This window comes from Piliocolobus tephrosceles, chromosome 17 (assembly GCF_002776525.5).
Source record: "Piliocolobus tephrosceles isolate RC106 chromosome 17, ASM277652v3, whole genome shotgun sequence".
NCBI lineage: Eukaryota > Metazoa > Chordata > Mammalia > Primates > Cercopithecidae > Piliocolobus > Piliocolobus tephrosceles.
Window position 1 is genome coordinate 38,459,104 of NC_045450.1, and position 13,621 is coordinate 38,472,724.

The following is a 13,621-nucleotide window of genomic DNA, read 5'->3' on the forward strand; positions in this document are numbered from 1 at the left end:
CTGTAATACTCATTTTGTCTCTGCTTTTAATTCTTGATGTGACAAAAACAGACTGCTACAGAGTAAATAATATAGCCCCCTAAGAAGGGACTTACCTCTTCTATGTGTATATGTTGGTGTCTCTTGTTGGTAATATTTATAGTAGGAAAGTATGTATCCTTGTCTATCACTCTATTTCTTCTGTTGTTCTAGTTTTAGGATTGAAGGACTTTTGGATTTCCCTTTCAGTTAACACCAGCTCCTAAATGATCACATCCCTTTGGAAAAGGGAATGGCCAACACAGTGTCCACCTTACTCTATATGAACTTGAGAAATGTAACAGGGAAAGCAATCCTTGACAACCTTGTACTCAGTGCTTGAGTAAAGATGGGGACTGACCCAAGCTTGAGCTTGGCCCCATGTGAATTTTTATATTCAGACTGTGTCTTAAACATGGCTGCTGGCATTTATTAAGATCACCATATTCAGTGTTGAGGTCTGGTCCTTTAGCATTGCTTCTCACAAGGAACCATTCTTGGTTTTTAAAGTAGGCCAAATCTAAATCTTCTTCCTACAGAAATATGAATAACTCGGAGGTATTCAAGCTTACGCTTTAGCCAGAGTTCAAATTACATCCCCTAATTTAAATATGAATCTCGAAAATATTCATGTTTCTTTTGCCTTGCACTTAGAAAGGTATATAATGTCACTAGACATAAAGGATTTCTCATACAATTTAATTTTACACATAGTTTTTTAGGAATAGAATTTTTAGAGGTAACAATAATCTGATAAATCTATGAAATATAAAGCTTTTTATATATTTTTAGTCCACTTTTTTAAACAAGTCTGATATTAAGCATCCTTTCTTAGTTTCCTTATATACTACCACATACGTTTAGTTTGTTAAAAGATGAATAAACTCTGAATCTGAAATGAAAAGCTAGAAAATCTTACTTGGTTTTTCTAATAAGAACCTAGCCATACAAGTATGATATTAAACCTGTTGGAAAGGAGAAAAATAAATAGAGTAACTAGGTCTGGTTTAAAAAAAAAAATCCAGAGAAATAAAAGAGACATTATAACCAAATGCTATGTGTAGACCTTATTTGGATTCCAATTCAAATGAACAGTAGAAAGACATCTTCACAGAAGTTTGAATATAAACTAGTTATTAGACAATATCAAAGAACTATTGTGATTTTTATTGGGGTGATAATGGCATGGTAGGTACGTTTTTAAAAATTCCTTTTCAGACAGAAATAGAGGTAGAGTATTTATGAGTGAGGTGACATCATATCTGGCTGGGGATAATTAGGAAAATAAATGTGAGGGGACAGATAAACAAGATTGGCAAGATGCTAATAGTTGTTAAAGCTGAGTGATGTGCATGTGGGGGTTCAATATACTATTCTCTACTTTTGGGTATGCTTAGTTCAAAAAAAAAAAAAAAAACACAAACGAAAAAAATCCATAAAGGGAAAACATAATTCAAGAAAGAATGTGTTAAAAAGATAAAGTATTGTTGAAAGCACAATGTCAAAGCAGAAAATGAATGAACAGGTACTAGGAACCAAAAAATGGCAAAAGAGGATTGGAAATAAAATATCGTACATTATAAAATGTCAGAGATGACAAAAACAAGCAACCCCTATTTTATAAATGGTGCTGGGAGAACTGGCTAGCCATATGCAGAAAACTGAAAATGGGCCCCTTTCTTACATCTTATACAAAAATCAACTCAAGATGGATTTAAGGACTTAAATGTAAAACCCAAAAGTACAAAAACCCTAGAAGAAAACATAGGTGATATCATTCAGGATATAGGCATGGGCAAAGATTTCACAACAAAGATGCCAAAGCAACTGCACCAAAAGCAAAACTGACAAATGGGATCTGATTAAACTAAAGAGTTTCTGCACAGCAAAAGAAACTATGAACAGAGTAAACAGACAACCTACAGAATGGGAGAAAATTTCTGCAATCTATCCATCTGACAAAGGTCTAATATCCAGCATCTAGAAGGAACTTAAATTTACAAGAAAAAAAATTCAAACAACCCCATTACAAAGTGGGCAAAGGACATGAACAGACTTCTCAAAAGAAGACATCATGTGGCCAAAAAATATATTAAAAAAAAAAAAGCTCAACATCACTGATCATTAGAGAAATGCAAGTCAAAACCACAATGAGATACCATCTCACACCAGTCAGAATGGTGGGTCAAAAAACAATATACGCTGGTAAGGTTATGGAGAAAAAGGAATGCTTTTACACTGTTGGTGGGAGTGTAATTTGGTTCAACCATTATGTAAGACTGTGTGGCCATTCCTCAAAGAACTATAGGCAGAAATACCATTTGATGAGGAAATCCCATTACTGGGTATACACCCAAAGGAATAAAAATTGTTCTATTACAAAGACACATGCACAGGTATGTTCACTGCAGTACCAGTCACAATAGCAAAGATATGAAATTGACCTAAATGCCCACCAATGATAGGCTAGATAAAGATAATGTGGTACATATATACCATGGAATACTATGCAGCCATAAAAAAGAATGAGATCATGGCCTTTGCAGGGACATGGATGGAGCCGGAGGCCATTATCCTTCACAAACTAATGCAGAAACAGAAAACCAAACACTGCATGTTCTCACTTTAACTGAGAGCTAAATGATGAGAACAGATGGACACACAAGGTCAGGGGAATAACACACACTGGGGCCTGTTGGAGGGTGAGGGGTGGGAGGAGGAAAAGCATCAGGAAGAATAGCTAGTGGAAGCTGGGCTTAATATCTGGGTGACGGGATTATCTGTGCAGCAAACCACCATGGCACATATTTACCTAACAAACCTGCACATCCTATACATGTACCCCTTAACTTAAAAGGTGGAAAGTATTAAAAAAAAGTTTTTTAATGTCATAGATGAAAAGGCAGCAAGGATACTATCTACAGGTCCTACTGTCATCTTATCACAGCCAACAGATTACAATCCAAACTTGGAATATTAGGGATCTTTTTAGGATTACAAACTGGTGGCATATTATGGAATTACCATCTTTTAAGGTCGAAAAAACTAATGCTGGACTTAATGTACAAGGTATGCCAACAGCTGAGTGCTTGTCACCCATACTTCTCTCAGTAGTTACAATCAAATGGTATCAGAACTTCCTGCAATCTTGGCAAATGGGGTAAATGAACAGAGAAAACAAGATGAGGGTGATTTCCACCCATCAGAAGCTGCTTAAAAGCACAGCAGGTTAGGGAAAACTGTCCTTAGACTAGAGTTCTTGACAGCAGTTGGTAGGTTGAGCATAGGCTTATGTGAAGAATGTTAAGTAGAAACATGATTTTTAAACAGACTAGATAAACTTATCCTTTTATGGCACATGACAAAGTATTTTAAACTAATTTTGACCTTATCCAAGTGATATTTCTGTTTTAACATACCTTTGATCTGTAGCTTGCTGTTCTCGCAGCTGAAGAAGAGATAACTCTATTTCATTTTCTTTTCTCCTCAACTGAGTTTTCAGGATCTCAGCCAAGTGCTCTAACTCCTCTATCTGGTCTCTTTGTGACTGAATAACATTTTCCCTGAAATAAAGGGCCTTTGTAAGAACTTGTAGTTTGAGGAAAAATTTTTAGTAGTTAAGATCAGTGCAAAGAAAGTTCTTCATGAAAAACAGCAAGCAGAAGTTAAAAAATTTGGCTTAAGTGCCTCTGCACACAGTGAAATAGTAGCAGATTAAATGTGATGATTTGGAAATACATATGGAACAATGAAGATACTGCTTTTTATGATAAGGTCCTAGGCAATGGATTGGACTTTGGTTTGATTCAATAAAGTAAGTATTTATTGTGCAGTACACCTACTATGTATGCCACAATCTGGTCTTCAGAATATTTATATGCCTTTGCTCTTTCATATATGCACATCTGCTTATAACACCCAAATTAACACTTCAGAGAGAGGTGGCAGGAAATTTGCCAAGTATAACTTAGTGGTCTCTGGCAAGCATTTATGCCAGACTCTATCATGTCTGGCAGCATCATACTGTAACGAGCCTCAGGAACTGGTATAAACATTGGCTTTTCAGGTGATCATCAGGCAACAAGGTTATGTCTAGTCTTTTATTTTCCTGCAGGCTAATCGTTACTGTAATTGCTACTTAAAATATTCAAAAGGAAACATTTGAAGACCATATTCTTCTTAAGCAACTATCTTAAGTAGGATACTGTGTGTCATGTTTTCCTTTCTCATGAAGCATTCTTACTTTTTGATGATCCAGGTGAAGGCTTAAAGTGGAACCTTACCTTCATTTGTATGACTCACGGACACTGAAACCATGAGGCTTGGATTAACTAGAAAAGTAAGCTAAATATGGTAGAAGTAACTTCTTTGAAACCATGATATGATGAAGAATGCAGTGCCACAGACTCACACGAAAACAAAATCTGAAATCCATATGTATCTGATAACTCCAAACTTTTATGCCACTCCCCAGTTCTTTATTTTTTTTTTTAACCAAGAAAAGGGTTAATTGATTCAGGATCTAAAAAAATTACCTGTGATTTTCTGGGAATAAAAATGTTGTCTCTAAAGCTTACACTATTCTAACTGACTAGACTTTATGCCATTCCTCTGAGGGTAAAATTATAATAAAGAAGACTATTCGATAAATCCTTCCATTGAGGCAGCTGGATAAGTTCTTCATTTTCCTCATTTTTCTGAGAACATGTTATACAATATCTGTTGTTACCCTACAGAACATAGCTGTATTTCAGTGGAGCAAACTGTTTATATATAGCCCAGTTTGGTTTAAAATAAAGGAAAGGGAAGGATAAAAAAAAGACATTATCAATAACCAAAGTTCTCAAATGACCAAAAAAAGAACACATACAAATTTCTTATTTCTCCTCTGGCTTCTTCAAGTAAAGTGTTGTCATATTTTGTAAACATGGGATGTAGAGTTTCTGCTACATCTACATCTTGGAATCTTATACCTAAAAACAAAGTAATAAAATATGATTATAGAATTGAAGTTAGAAAAGAAGGATCTTCGATTTGCTATAATAAGGATATTTATAATAAAATCTCTTATTAAGTATTAAGAGGTATGTGTTTTATAGTACACAGAATTATAAATACACTGCCAAAGGGAATATATGATCTCAGCCACCAGAAGGCATTAAATAAAACACAGCAGCAAGTATTGCTCATTTTGCAAATCTACTGTAGAAATCAAATTACCTAGAAATAATTTTATTCAACTTAAGATTTAGACTCCTGCAGTAATTTCTGAAATAAATCACTCTTCTATCCAAGTTTTAACAATGTAAATAGGTTATAAAAGCTTGATTTTTTCCCCAGTGTTTGTGATAAGGGTTTTTTTTTTTTTATTTTTAAATTACTCATTTATATTCCTTGCCCTTAAATGTTTAAGTAAAAATGTTTTCTGCATTTTGATTTATTCCAACCCAATAAGAAAATCCCTATTTATGAAAAGGTACTTTGAGAATGGATCATCACTAGAATTCCTTTAAATAAAACATTTCCCTGTTGCACTTAAAATTTATTTTTTCTTATAGAAATAATTATGTACAATTTTACAGAGACAGTCCCATTGTTAAAAATAAGATATATTCTTAATTATGTGAGTTATTTTACATTCATAGAATAAATACTAGAGTTTAAGGTAGATAAAGCATCACAGATGATTAAGATTTTTTTTTTTGCTGTCTTTTTTTAAATTTTTTTATTTTATTTTATCTTTTTATTATACTTTTAAGTTCTAGGGTACATGTGCATAGCGTGCAGGTTTGTTACATATGTATACTTGTGCCATGTTGGTGTGCTGCACCCATCAACTCGTCAAGATTTTTAAATGGAGAACAAAACAACAAATTTATTCTCTTTAGAAAAGTTAACTTTCTAAAAGTGATATTTAATTGCTCTGCATATTCTCAGTAAAGAGAAAATTTAAAAAAAGAAAAAAGAGAATTTTAACAAGAATAATGGAACTATTACTTGCTCTTTCCAAAGCAGTCAATACCTATTGCTGTAATCCTGAAAAATAGAAAAGGCTCTCCCTAAAACATTAAAATAGTTTACTGTGTTAGAATTTGCCAATTATATTATTTTGGCAGTAATGCTAATTCTTACACTTTTCCTACATACATCATGAAAAAATTCAATATTACTAGTGGAAATAAAAAATACTCAAAACATATCTTAAAACTTACAGTCTCATGTTGATTTGCCAATAGCTATATATATATATATAACTTTTAAAGATTGATACATAGTATTTGTACATATTGGTGGGGTACATGTGGTATTTTGATGCATGTATACAATGTGTAATGATCAAATCAGGGTATTTAGGTTATCTATCACCTTGATCATTTATCATTTGTGTTGGGAATATTTCAAATCTCTTCTGGTTATTTTGAAATATTCAGTATGCTGTTGTTGCCTATAGACACTATACTGTGCTATAAAACACTAGAACTTTTAATCTATCTAACTGTATCTATGTGCCCATTAATCAACGTCTTTTCATCCTCCCCAGCGCCCCATACTCTTCCCAGCCTCTAGTAACTATCATTCTACTCTCTACCAATGGTTACATTTTAAAACCTTTGCTTTACAAAGATCTCTGTTCCATTGGTTCCTCACAATAAGTATTGTTTCTATATTACATTGATCACACATTTAGCCAGTGCTTTCCATCCTTTATCCTGACAAGGCACAAACAGAAAACAGTAGTATTTGTACAGCAGCTTGATGGTAAAGGCTGCTTGTGGCCAGAGAGGGGTTTTAGGGTTCTTAGCCAGCCATCCCAGGCTGAGATATTTTCCAGACAAGTCTGGCCTGTCTCAGCCTCAAAAGTAGTCCTGAAGAGCCTGTTAAGGTGTCAGTTTTGGTAATGATGCCTTAGGTTTACTCATAAAGACTGATTAAGAAAGTATTCATCACTACTTAATGTTTTGTGTCACTTCCATGTCCTGAACTCTATCCTGAACAGTGAGAAAGGTCTGAATCACCCACAGAGTACAAATGTAAGGAGAAATTTAAACTATGTAGTCATGTTTTTAAGAGTCTGCTGATCTGTGGCTCTTAATTTCGCTATAGGGAGAAACTTCCAGCAAACTCTCCTGTCTGAACAGCAATTTATAGCACTAGATTAGCTTGCCATTTTAATTAACATTGACAATATTATGATTTTATCAAAGAGAAAGTCAAAACTTATTTTTCTCTTTCTAAAGACACTTAAAAGCATGAATAATACAGAAACAAAACTTTGTTTTTTTGTGTTAAGTGAACTAATAAAACTTCAGTTTAGATTTAATGTAAAAATCTGGGCATTAGACTTATTTATTTATTTATTTTTGAGACCGAGTCTCCTCTGTCATCCAGGCTGGAGTGCAATGGCACAATCTCGGCTCACTGCAACCTCTGCCTCCCGCTTTCAAGTGATTCTCCTGACCCAGCTTCCTGAGTAGCTGGGATTACAGGAGTGTGCTACCAAGCCCAGATAATTTTTTTAATTTTTAGTAGAGACGAGGTTTCACCGTGTTGGCCAGGATGGTCTCGATCTCCTGACCTTGTGATCCGCCCGCCTTGACCTCCCAAAGTGCTGGGATTATAGGTGTGAGTCACGGAACCCGGCCTAGACTTACTTATTTTTAGAGACAGTGTCTCACTATGTTACCCAGGCTAGACTCAAATTCCTGGGCTCAAGTAATCCTCCCACCTCAGCTTCTCGAGGACTTTAGGTGTACGCCATTGTGCCTAGCGTGCACTAAATATATTTTTATTTAGTATAAAAGATCTTGCAGACTTTAGAGATCATCTTGCCCAGTTCCAGATGGCAAAACTAAGGTTCAGAGAGGATAGGTCACTTTAAAGGTAAAATATATTATTGTGCGAGCTACCATCTCCTGATCTCTTATCCAAACTGTATTATTATCACTCCATTTTATAGATGGGGAAAATGAGGCTGAGGTCAGTATTATCTTCCAAGTAAAAAAGTTAAGCAGTGGCAGAATGTACTTTCTGATTTATAATTTATTATGCTTACTTTAGTTGTATTCAGAGTCTACTGCCAGTCTCACATAGCTAGGAGTAGCCAAGCCCTTTCATCCTGCAGCTGCCTCCTGCCTGTGTGGAGGCCTTATTGACTTCAAAGGAACTCTATCTAGGGAGAAGATAGTGTTAACATTTTGGCTTGGAGAGCAAACTACAACAAATTTTTCTCCCTTTCTGTTCATGGTTTTTTTTGTTTTGTTTTGTTTTAATTCTTCAAAGAATTTAAACTAAAGTTTTACATGCTACTTTATATCCCTAAAAATGTTTGGTCTTTATGTAAAGTATATTGCAAACAAAAACCAATTAGAACTAAAACCTAATTACCTTTCCTAGTAGTTGAAATTTTAAAAATGTTACTTAAGATATTAATTGAATTGTGGTTCCATTATAATAAAGTTTCTCTGTGGGTAAAGAGAACTGAAAATTTTTATTAGAAATATTTATGTTCTATATTGAGTCTTGTCTACACAATTGAATTACTTTGCAACTTGGGTACATTTTAGGTTATTAATTTTTAAAGTGAATAAAGTGATTGGCCTATGATCATTTTTAGAGATGGAAGAGACCTTTATCGTCACTTGTTTCAAGCCTTTTACTTTACACGTAAAGAAAACTCAGGGTCACAGTGATTAGAAGACTTGTCTAAGGTCACCAGCTAGTAAGTGGAGAAATAAGGACTCAACTTTTTAAACCTCTGGTTACATGCACATGCCACTGTCATGCTACTGCCATCCAACGAGAAAGATTTCAATACTTTTGCAAATTTTCAAAATGATCTTTGGATGAAGAACTTAAATATGATCATTCAATACAGTAAATGTGGTCATATGTAAGCAAACTAGTTTCTCTACCTGCCTAAGTACAGTGTATTTAACCAACCCAAACTCAATTCAACTCATTTTACTTAGTTTCATACATGTCTCTTACATCAAGGTTATGCGGAATGTTTTTACTAAATTTGAGACTGATATAGTGATTCTTAAATAATCTTCTTTGACATTATTTTATCAAAGAGAAAGTAAAAAATTATTTTTCTCTTCCTAAAGACACTTAAAAGCATGAATAACACAGAAGTAAAACTTTTGTTGTTGTTGTTGTTGTTGAACAATCTAATGAGACTTCAGTTTAGATTTAATGTAAGCTTTGTTTTACCTTTCCTGGGGCATTCCTGTAAGCCTGCATTTTCATTTGCTTTTCTACGCCCAGTGTTAATACGAGATTGTACATTATTGTATGGAGTTTGCCTGTAACCCTGGGTTTGAAGTTGCTGTTTGGCTGAAATCAGTCTGTTTTTGAGGGCTTCATTTTGTCTTTCAAGCTCATGAACTTTCTCTTGCAGCTGCTCCATCATTTCTTCCATTTCCACATCTCTTCCCAGCCGCTTGGGGCCGCCACCAACCCGCTCATATCTTTTCTTGTCATTAACTAGCCGTATTAACTTGGTGGCCATTCTGGGGAAATAATAAAAAGATGAAAAGGAATGTGAGAAGTCAGCATAAAATGCATTCTGTTGAAAGGAACATAATCACTGTGAAGACTTCAGTGCAGAACCTGAATAATAAATTTCAGGTTTTGATGTAACTATTACTGCCTGTGAAGAATCCTTTGATGATAATTGAAACCACTGGGCAACAATCTGCTTTATAGCACTGACAAATAACAGTTTCCTAAGGCTTATCATTTAAGGTTAGTAAAGAGAGGACACATATTTACTCCATATGTTCCTGAAATGCAATTTTTAACGCATGACCTTATATAGGAATGCTGTATGCAGTTGAGTGTAGTTACAGATTGTGGATGTGGTGGGTTATATCCGCAATCCACAGTAAGTTAAAACTTTTGAAAAGTGTGTTAAGACTGTGCAGCATTCAGGTAATATATTGTTTTCAGTTTTTCCAGGATTAAGACACACTATAAATACAAAAATGTTAGAATGCATAAATGCACACATATAAAGCCCAATGAAAAATCCAAAGGAAACCAAAATGCACCAATAAATGTTGCTTAGTGCTCAAGAAACACTTGTGTTTAATGGTAAAAAATAATTAGATGCAAAAGCATCATTTTAATGCTATCTTTAAATTTGGACATAAATTGTGCTTTTGACATAACAGGAGTTTATAACCTTGATTCTTTTAAGTTTTGATAAAAACTGGTTAGAAAGAACAAAAGACAGAAAGGGCACATGGGGGTGATGTAATATACACGTACGGAAAACATGCCTGACAGTGAATGGAAAAATCTTGGCAGGACAAGAAAGAAAAGGTGGCTTTGATGAGAGACACAAGTTCAAGACTTTACAAAATTGGTCGCACATCTTCAATAGCTGATTCTAGTTTATAGTGAATCTATTTTTATAAAGACCCAGACAGGAGATTGAAAATAAAACACACTTCATTTTTCTTTAAATGGGTTTTGCTTTATTTTAGCATGGTTATGGACAGAAGCTTTTACTTAAGGGAACAAAAGTGAAATAAAAAAATCCTTAATAGCTTTGGGATGTCACAGAACAACCTTTTTTCTGCCCTAAGCAGAGTCTGCTGTAAATGCGGTAGTAATACATGTCTATCTACACTTCTGGCTACTCGGCCTACAGCATGTGGCATCAGGGAGAGCTATGCATAACATAATCAGTTAAGATTGTTTTCTCCTTCCCTTGAGGCACATCCATTAAGCATGCTTTATAAAGGATATAGGATAATAAAAACCAAGATCCAAGAGTACCACAAACACTCTAGTAAAATAATCAATGGATTAGTTCCTTTTCCACCTAATTCTGAGAATGATATATCACTGGGAAATTTGGGCAGGTACCACAGTCCTAGAGGGCCACACACCCTACCTAGTCCTTTAATGAGTTTAGGGTCCTAAGCCCCACCCAATGGCCTGTGCATAAAAGTAAGGTTGTCATACAAATGAGATGTCAACCTAAATATCTGAATTTTCTGTTACAGAGAGACTTTCACACAGAGATACAGATTACATTCAAAAGAAAGACACAGATTTAATATAAAAAGGCAGTTAACAACCAGAGAAAACTAAACGACTCTAATTTTTAAGGCAGGAAAAGCACATCAATAGGGGATCTTTAAATTCTTCAAATGATGTTCAAATAAACTTTGTCAAGAAACATGATTGCATGTGTTTGTCTCGTAATAGCCATACATTCCATTTGTTGGATTTGATTATTTTATCACATTAATGAATCATACGGCAAAGTCTGAGTGCTTATTTAAAAAGGTAGTTTTGGCTAGACGTGGTGGCTCATGGCTGTAATCCCAACACTTTGGGAGGCCAAGGTGGGCGGATCACCTGAGGTCAGGAGTTCATTTGAGACCAGCCTGGCCAACATGGTGAGACCTTGTCTCTACTAAAACATAAAAATTAGCCAGGTGTTGTGGCAGGCGCCTGTGATCCCAGCTACTTGGGAGGCTGAGGCAGGAGAATCGCTTGAACATGGCAGGTGGAGGTTGCAGTGAGCCGAGATCGTGCCACTGCACTCAAGCCTGGGCAACAGAGTGAGGCTTCCTTTCAGAAAAAAAAAAAAAATAGGCCGGGCGCGGTGGCTCAAGCCTGTAATCCCAGCACTTCGGGAGGCCGAGATGGGCGGATCACGAGGTCAGGAGATCGAGACCATCCTGGCTAACACGGTGAAACCCCGTCTCTACTAAAAATACAAAAACTAGCGGGGCGAGGTGGCGGGCGCCTGTAGTCCCAGCTACTTGGGAGGCTGAGTCAGGAGAATGGCGGGAACCCGGGAGGCGGAGCTTGCAGTGAGCTGAGATCCGGCCACTGCACTCCAGTCCCGGCGACAGAGCGAGACTCCGCCTCAAAAAAAAAAAAAAATAAAAATAAAAAAATAAAAATAAAAAGGCAGTTTATAAAATCTACATTTATAGAAAATAATAATATTTACTTTTTTTTTTTTTTGAGACAGAGTTTCACTCTTATTGCCCAAGCTGGAGTCCAATGGCGCGACCTTGGCTCTCTGCAACCTCCGCCTCCCGGGTTCAAGTGATTCTCCTGCCTCAGCCTCTGAGTAGCTAGGATTACAGGCTTGCGCCACCACGCCCAGCTAATTTTTTGTATTTTTAGTAGAAATGGGGTTTCACCACGTTAGCCAGGCTGGTCTCGAACTCCTGATCTCAAGTGATCCGTCCATCTCAGCCTCCCAAAGTGCTGGGATTACAGGCGTGAGCCGCTGCGCCCGGCCTATTTACTTCTTAAGGATAAATTTAAAGACAGTTCTACCCATGTATCTAGGTCACAGTCAGTGGTGTGAGATTGAGAGGAATTTAGAGCTTTTGGGTCATACTGTTCATTGGATCATTACTCGCATAGCTAAGTAAAATAAACTTCCAGGAGGTTGAATGGCTTGAACATACCATAGGCTAGTGGCAGAGAGGTAACAGAATGCATACATACAACTTGATTCCTAGCTCAGTCTTTTTCCCATTAAACTACATGGCTCATTATTAAGTTGTTTTTTATTTTCTGGCTATGACAAATTACCAATGAGGTCAAATATGTGAATTCAATTCTTTTACTGACCAATTAGGTTTACAAAGAAAAAAATTGTTAGGTGGTCATAGCAGACTATATGCCTCATTCTGACTGGCTGATGTGTGTGGGATAATGGTCAGAAAAGGAATCAGGCAAGTGAGTCACAAATCTTGAAAACAGCCCTCATCATGACTAAAACCCAACTCAAAGTAAAAGGCTTGCACATAGCAGGTCAGCGGGTTGTTAAAGTCCACAGAGTAGAAACTGAACTGGAACCACCTCCTCAGGATGGAATCTAAGCAGAAAAACCCTATTTTCATTCTTCAATGGCTGTCTCACCTTTTCTTTGAACCTAGAACATAAATATGAATACAGACCTGCTCATGATTATACATCTGAACACACTTTGTTTTTAATGCTGTCCCTTCAGAAGATAGGCACAGCATTTCTGAATAAAAAAGAATGAAAGAGTATCTACTCTTAAGAAATCATTTTTGCCAAGATTTTTTGCACATAAATCAAAAGTGACAATACTGTTTCTTCAGAAACAGTACTCTTTGAAATCAATATAGAATCTAGTATAACCCAAGCAAAGTTAAATATGTTCCAGAGACTGAAGTGATGTTTTCATTAGTAAACCCCAAATCTTAAGGGAATGTGCATTCTAATAAGTTGGAATAGTTAGTTACTTTTTAGAACTTTCATTTTAAAATCAAGACATTTAAAACACAGATGCTTTGGCCATTTGCTTATTAAACTATAAATATTAAACCAAAAGTTATTTATAGATATGATATACTCCTGGCACTCTTAGCTATTAGCTTTTTTCTTTTAAACAGCAAATTCAGACATAATAAACACTCATTATCTTTTTGGTTTATTATTCTAGTTTGCAAGATTTTCCATTTTTAAAAATTGTACTTATTTACATCCTGCCTTGTTCCAAAAAAGATTCAAGGTGGGGTTTTCAATTAAGTTTATAAAATACCATACCCTTCAAATTTTACTGAGTCAAGAAAAAAAGCTAAAAGCTTTTTAT

At 35.6% G+C, this 13,621-nt stretch overlaps 1 protein-coding gene across 4 annotated transcripts in view; it reads right to left on the reverse strand.

Moving 5' to 3' along the window:
- The window catches only part of RPGRIP1L (RPGRIP1 like), a 96,366-nt gene that overhangs the window by 77,426 nt on the left and 5,319 nt on the right, over window positions 1–13,621 (reverse strand). For 3 of the 4 annotated variants that reach the window (XM_023209951.1, XM_026456850.1, XM_031934436.1), the window contains 3 exons: window positions 9,232–9,530; window positions 4,889–4,991; window positions 3,438–3,581 (listed from right to left, as the gene is read on the reverse strand). In XM_023209951.1, coding sequence (XP_023065719.1) covers window positions 3,438–3,581; window positions 4,889–4,991; window positions 9,232–9,530 — 546 coding nt within the window. Of the gene's footprint in view, window positions 1–3,437; window positions 3,582–4,888; window positions 4,992–9,231; window positions 9,531–12,660; window positions 12,935–13,621 lie in introns of those variants that run through there. The other variant, XM_023209952.2, reaches the window with a different exon arrangement.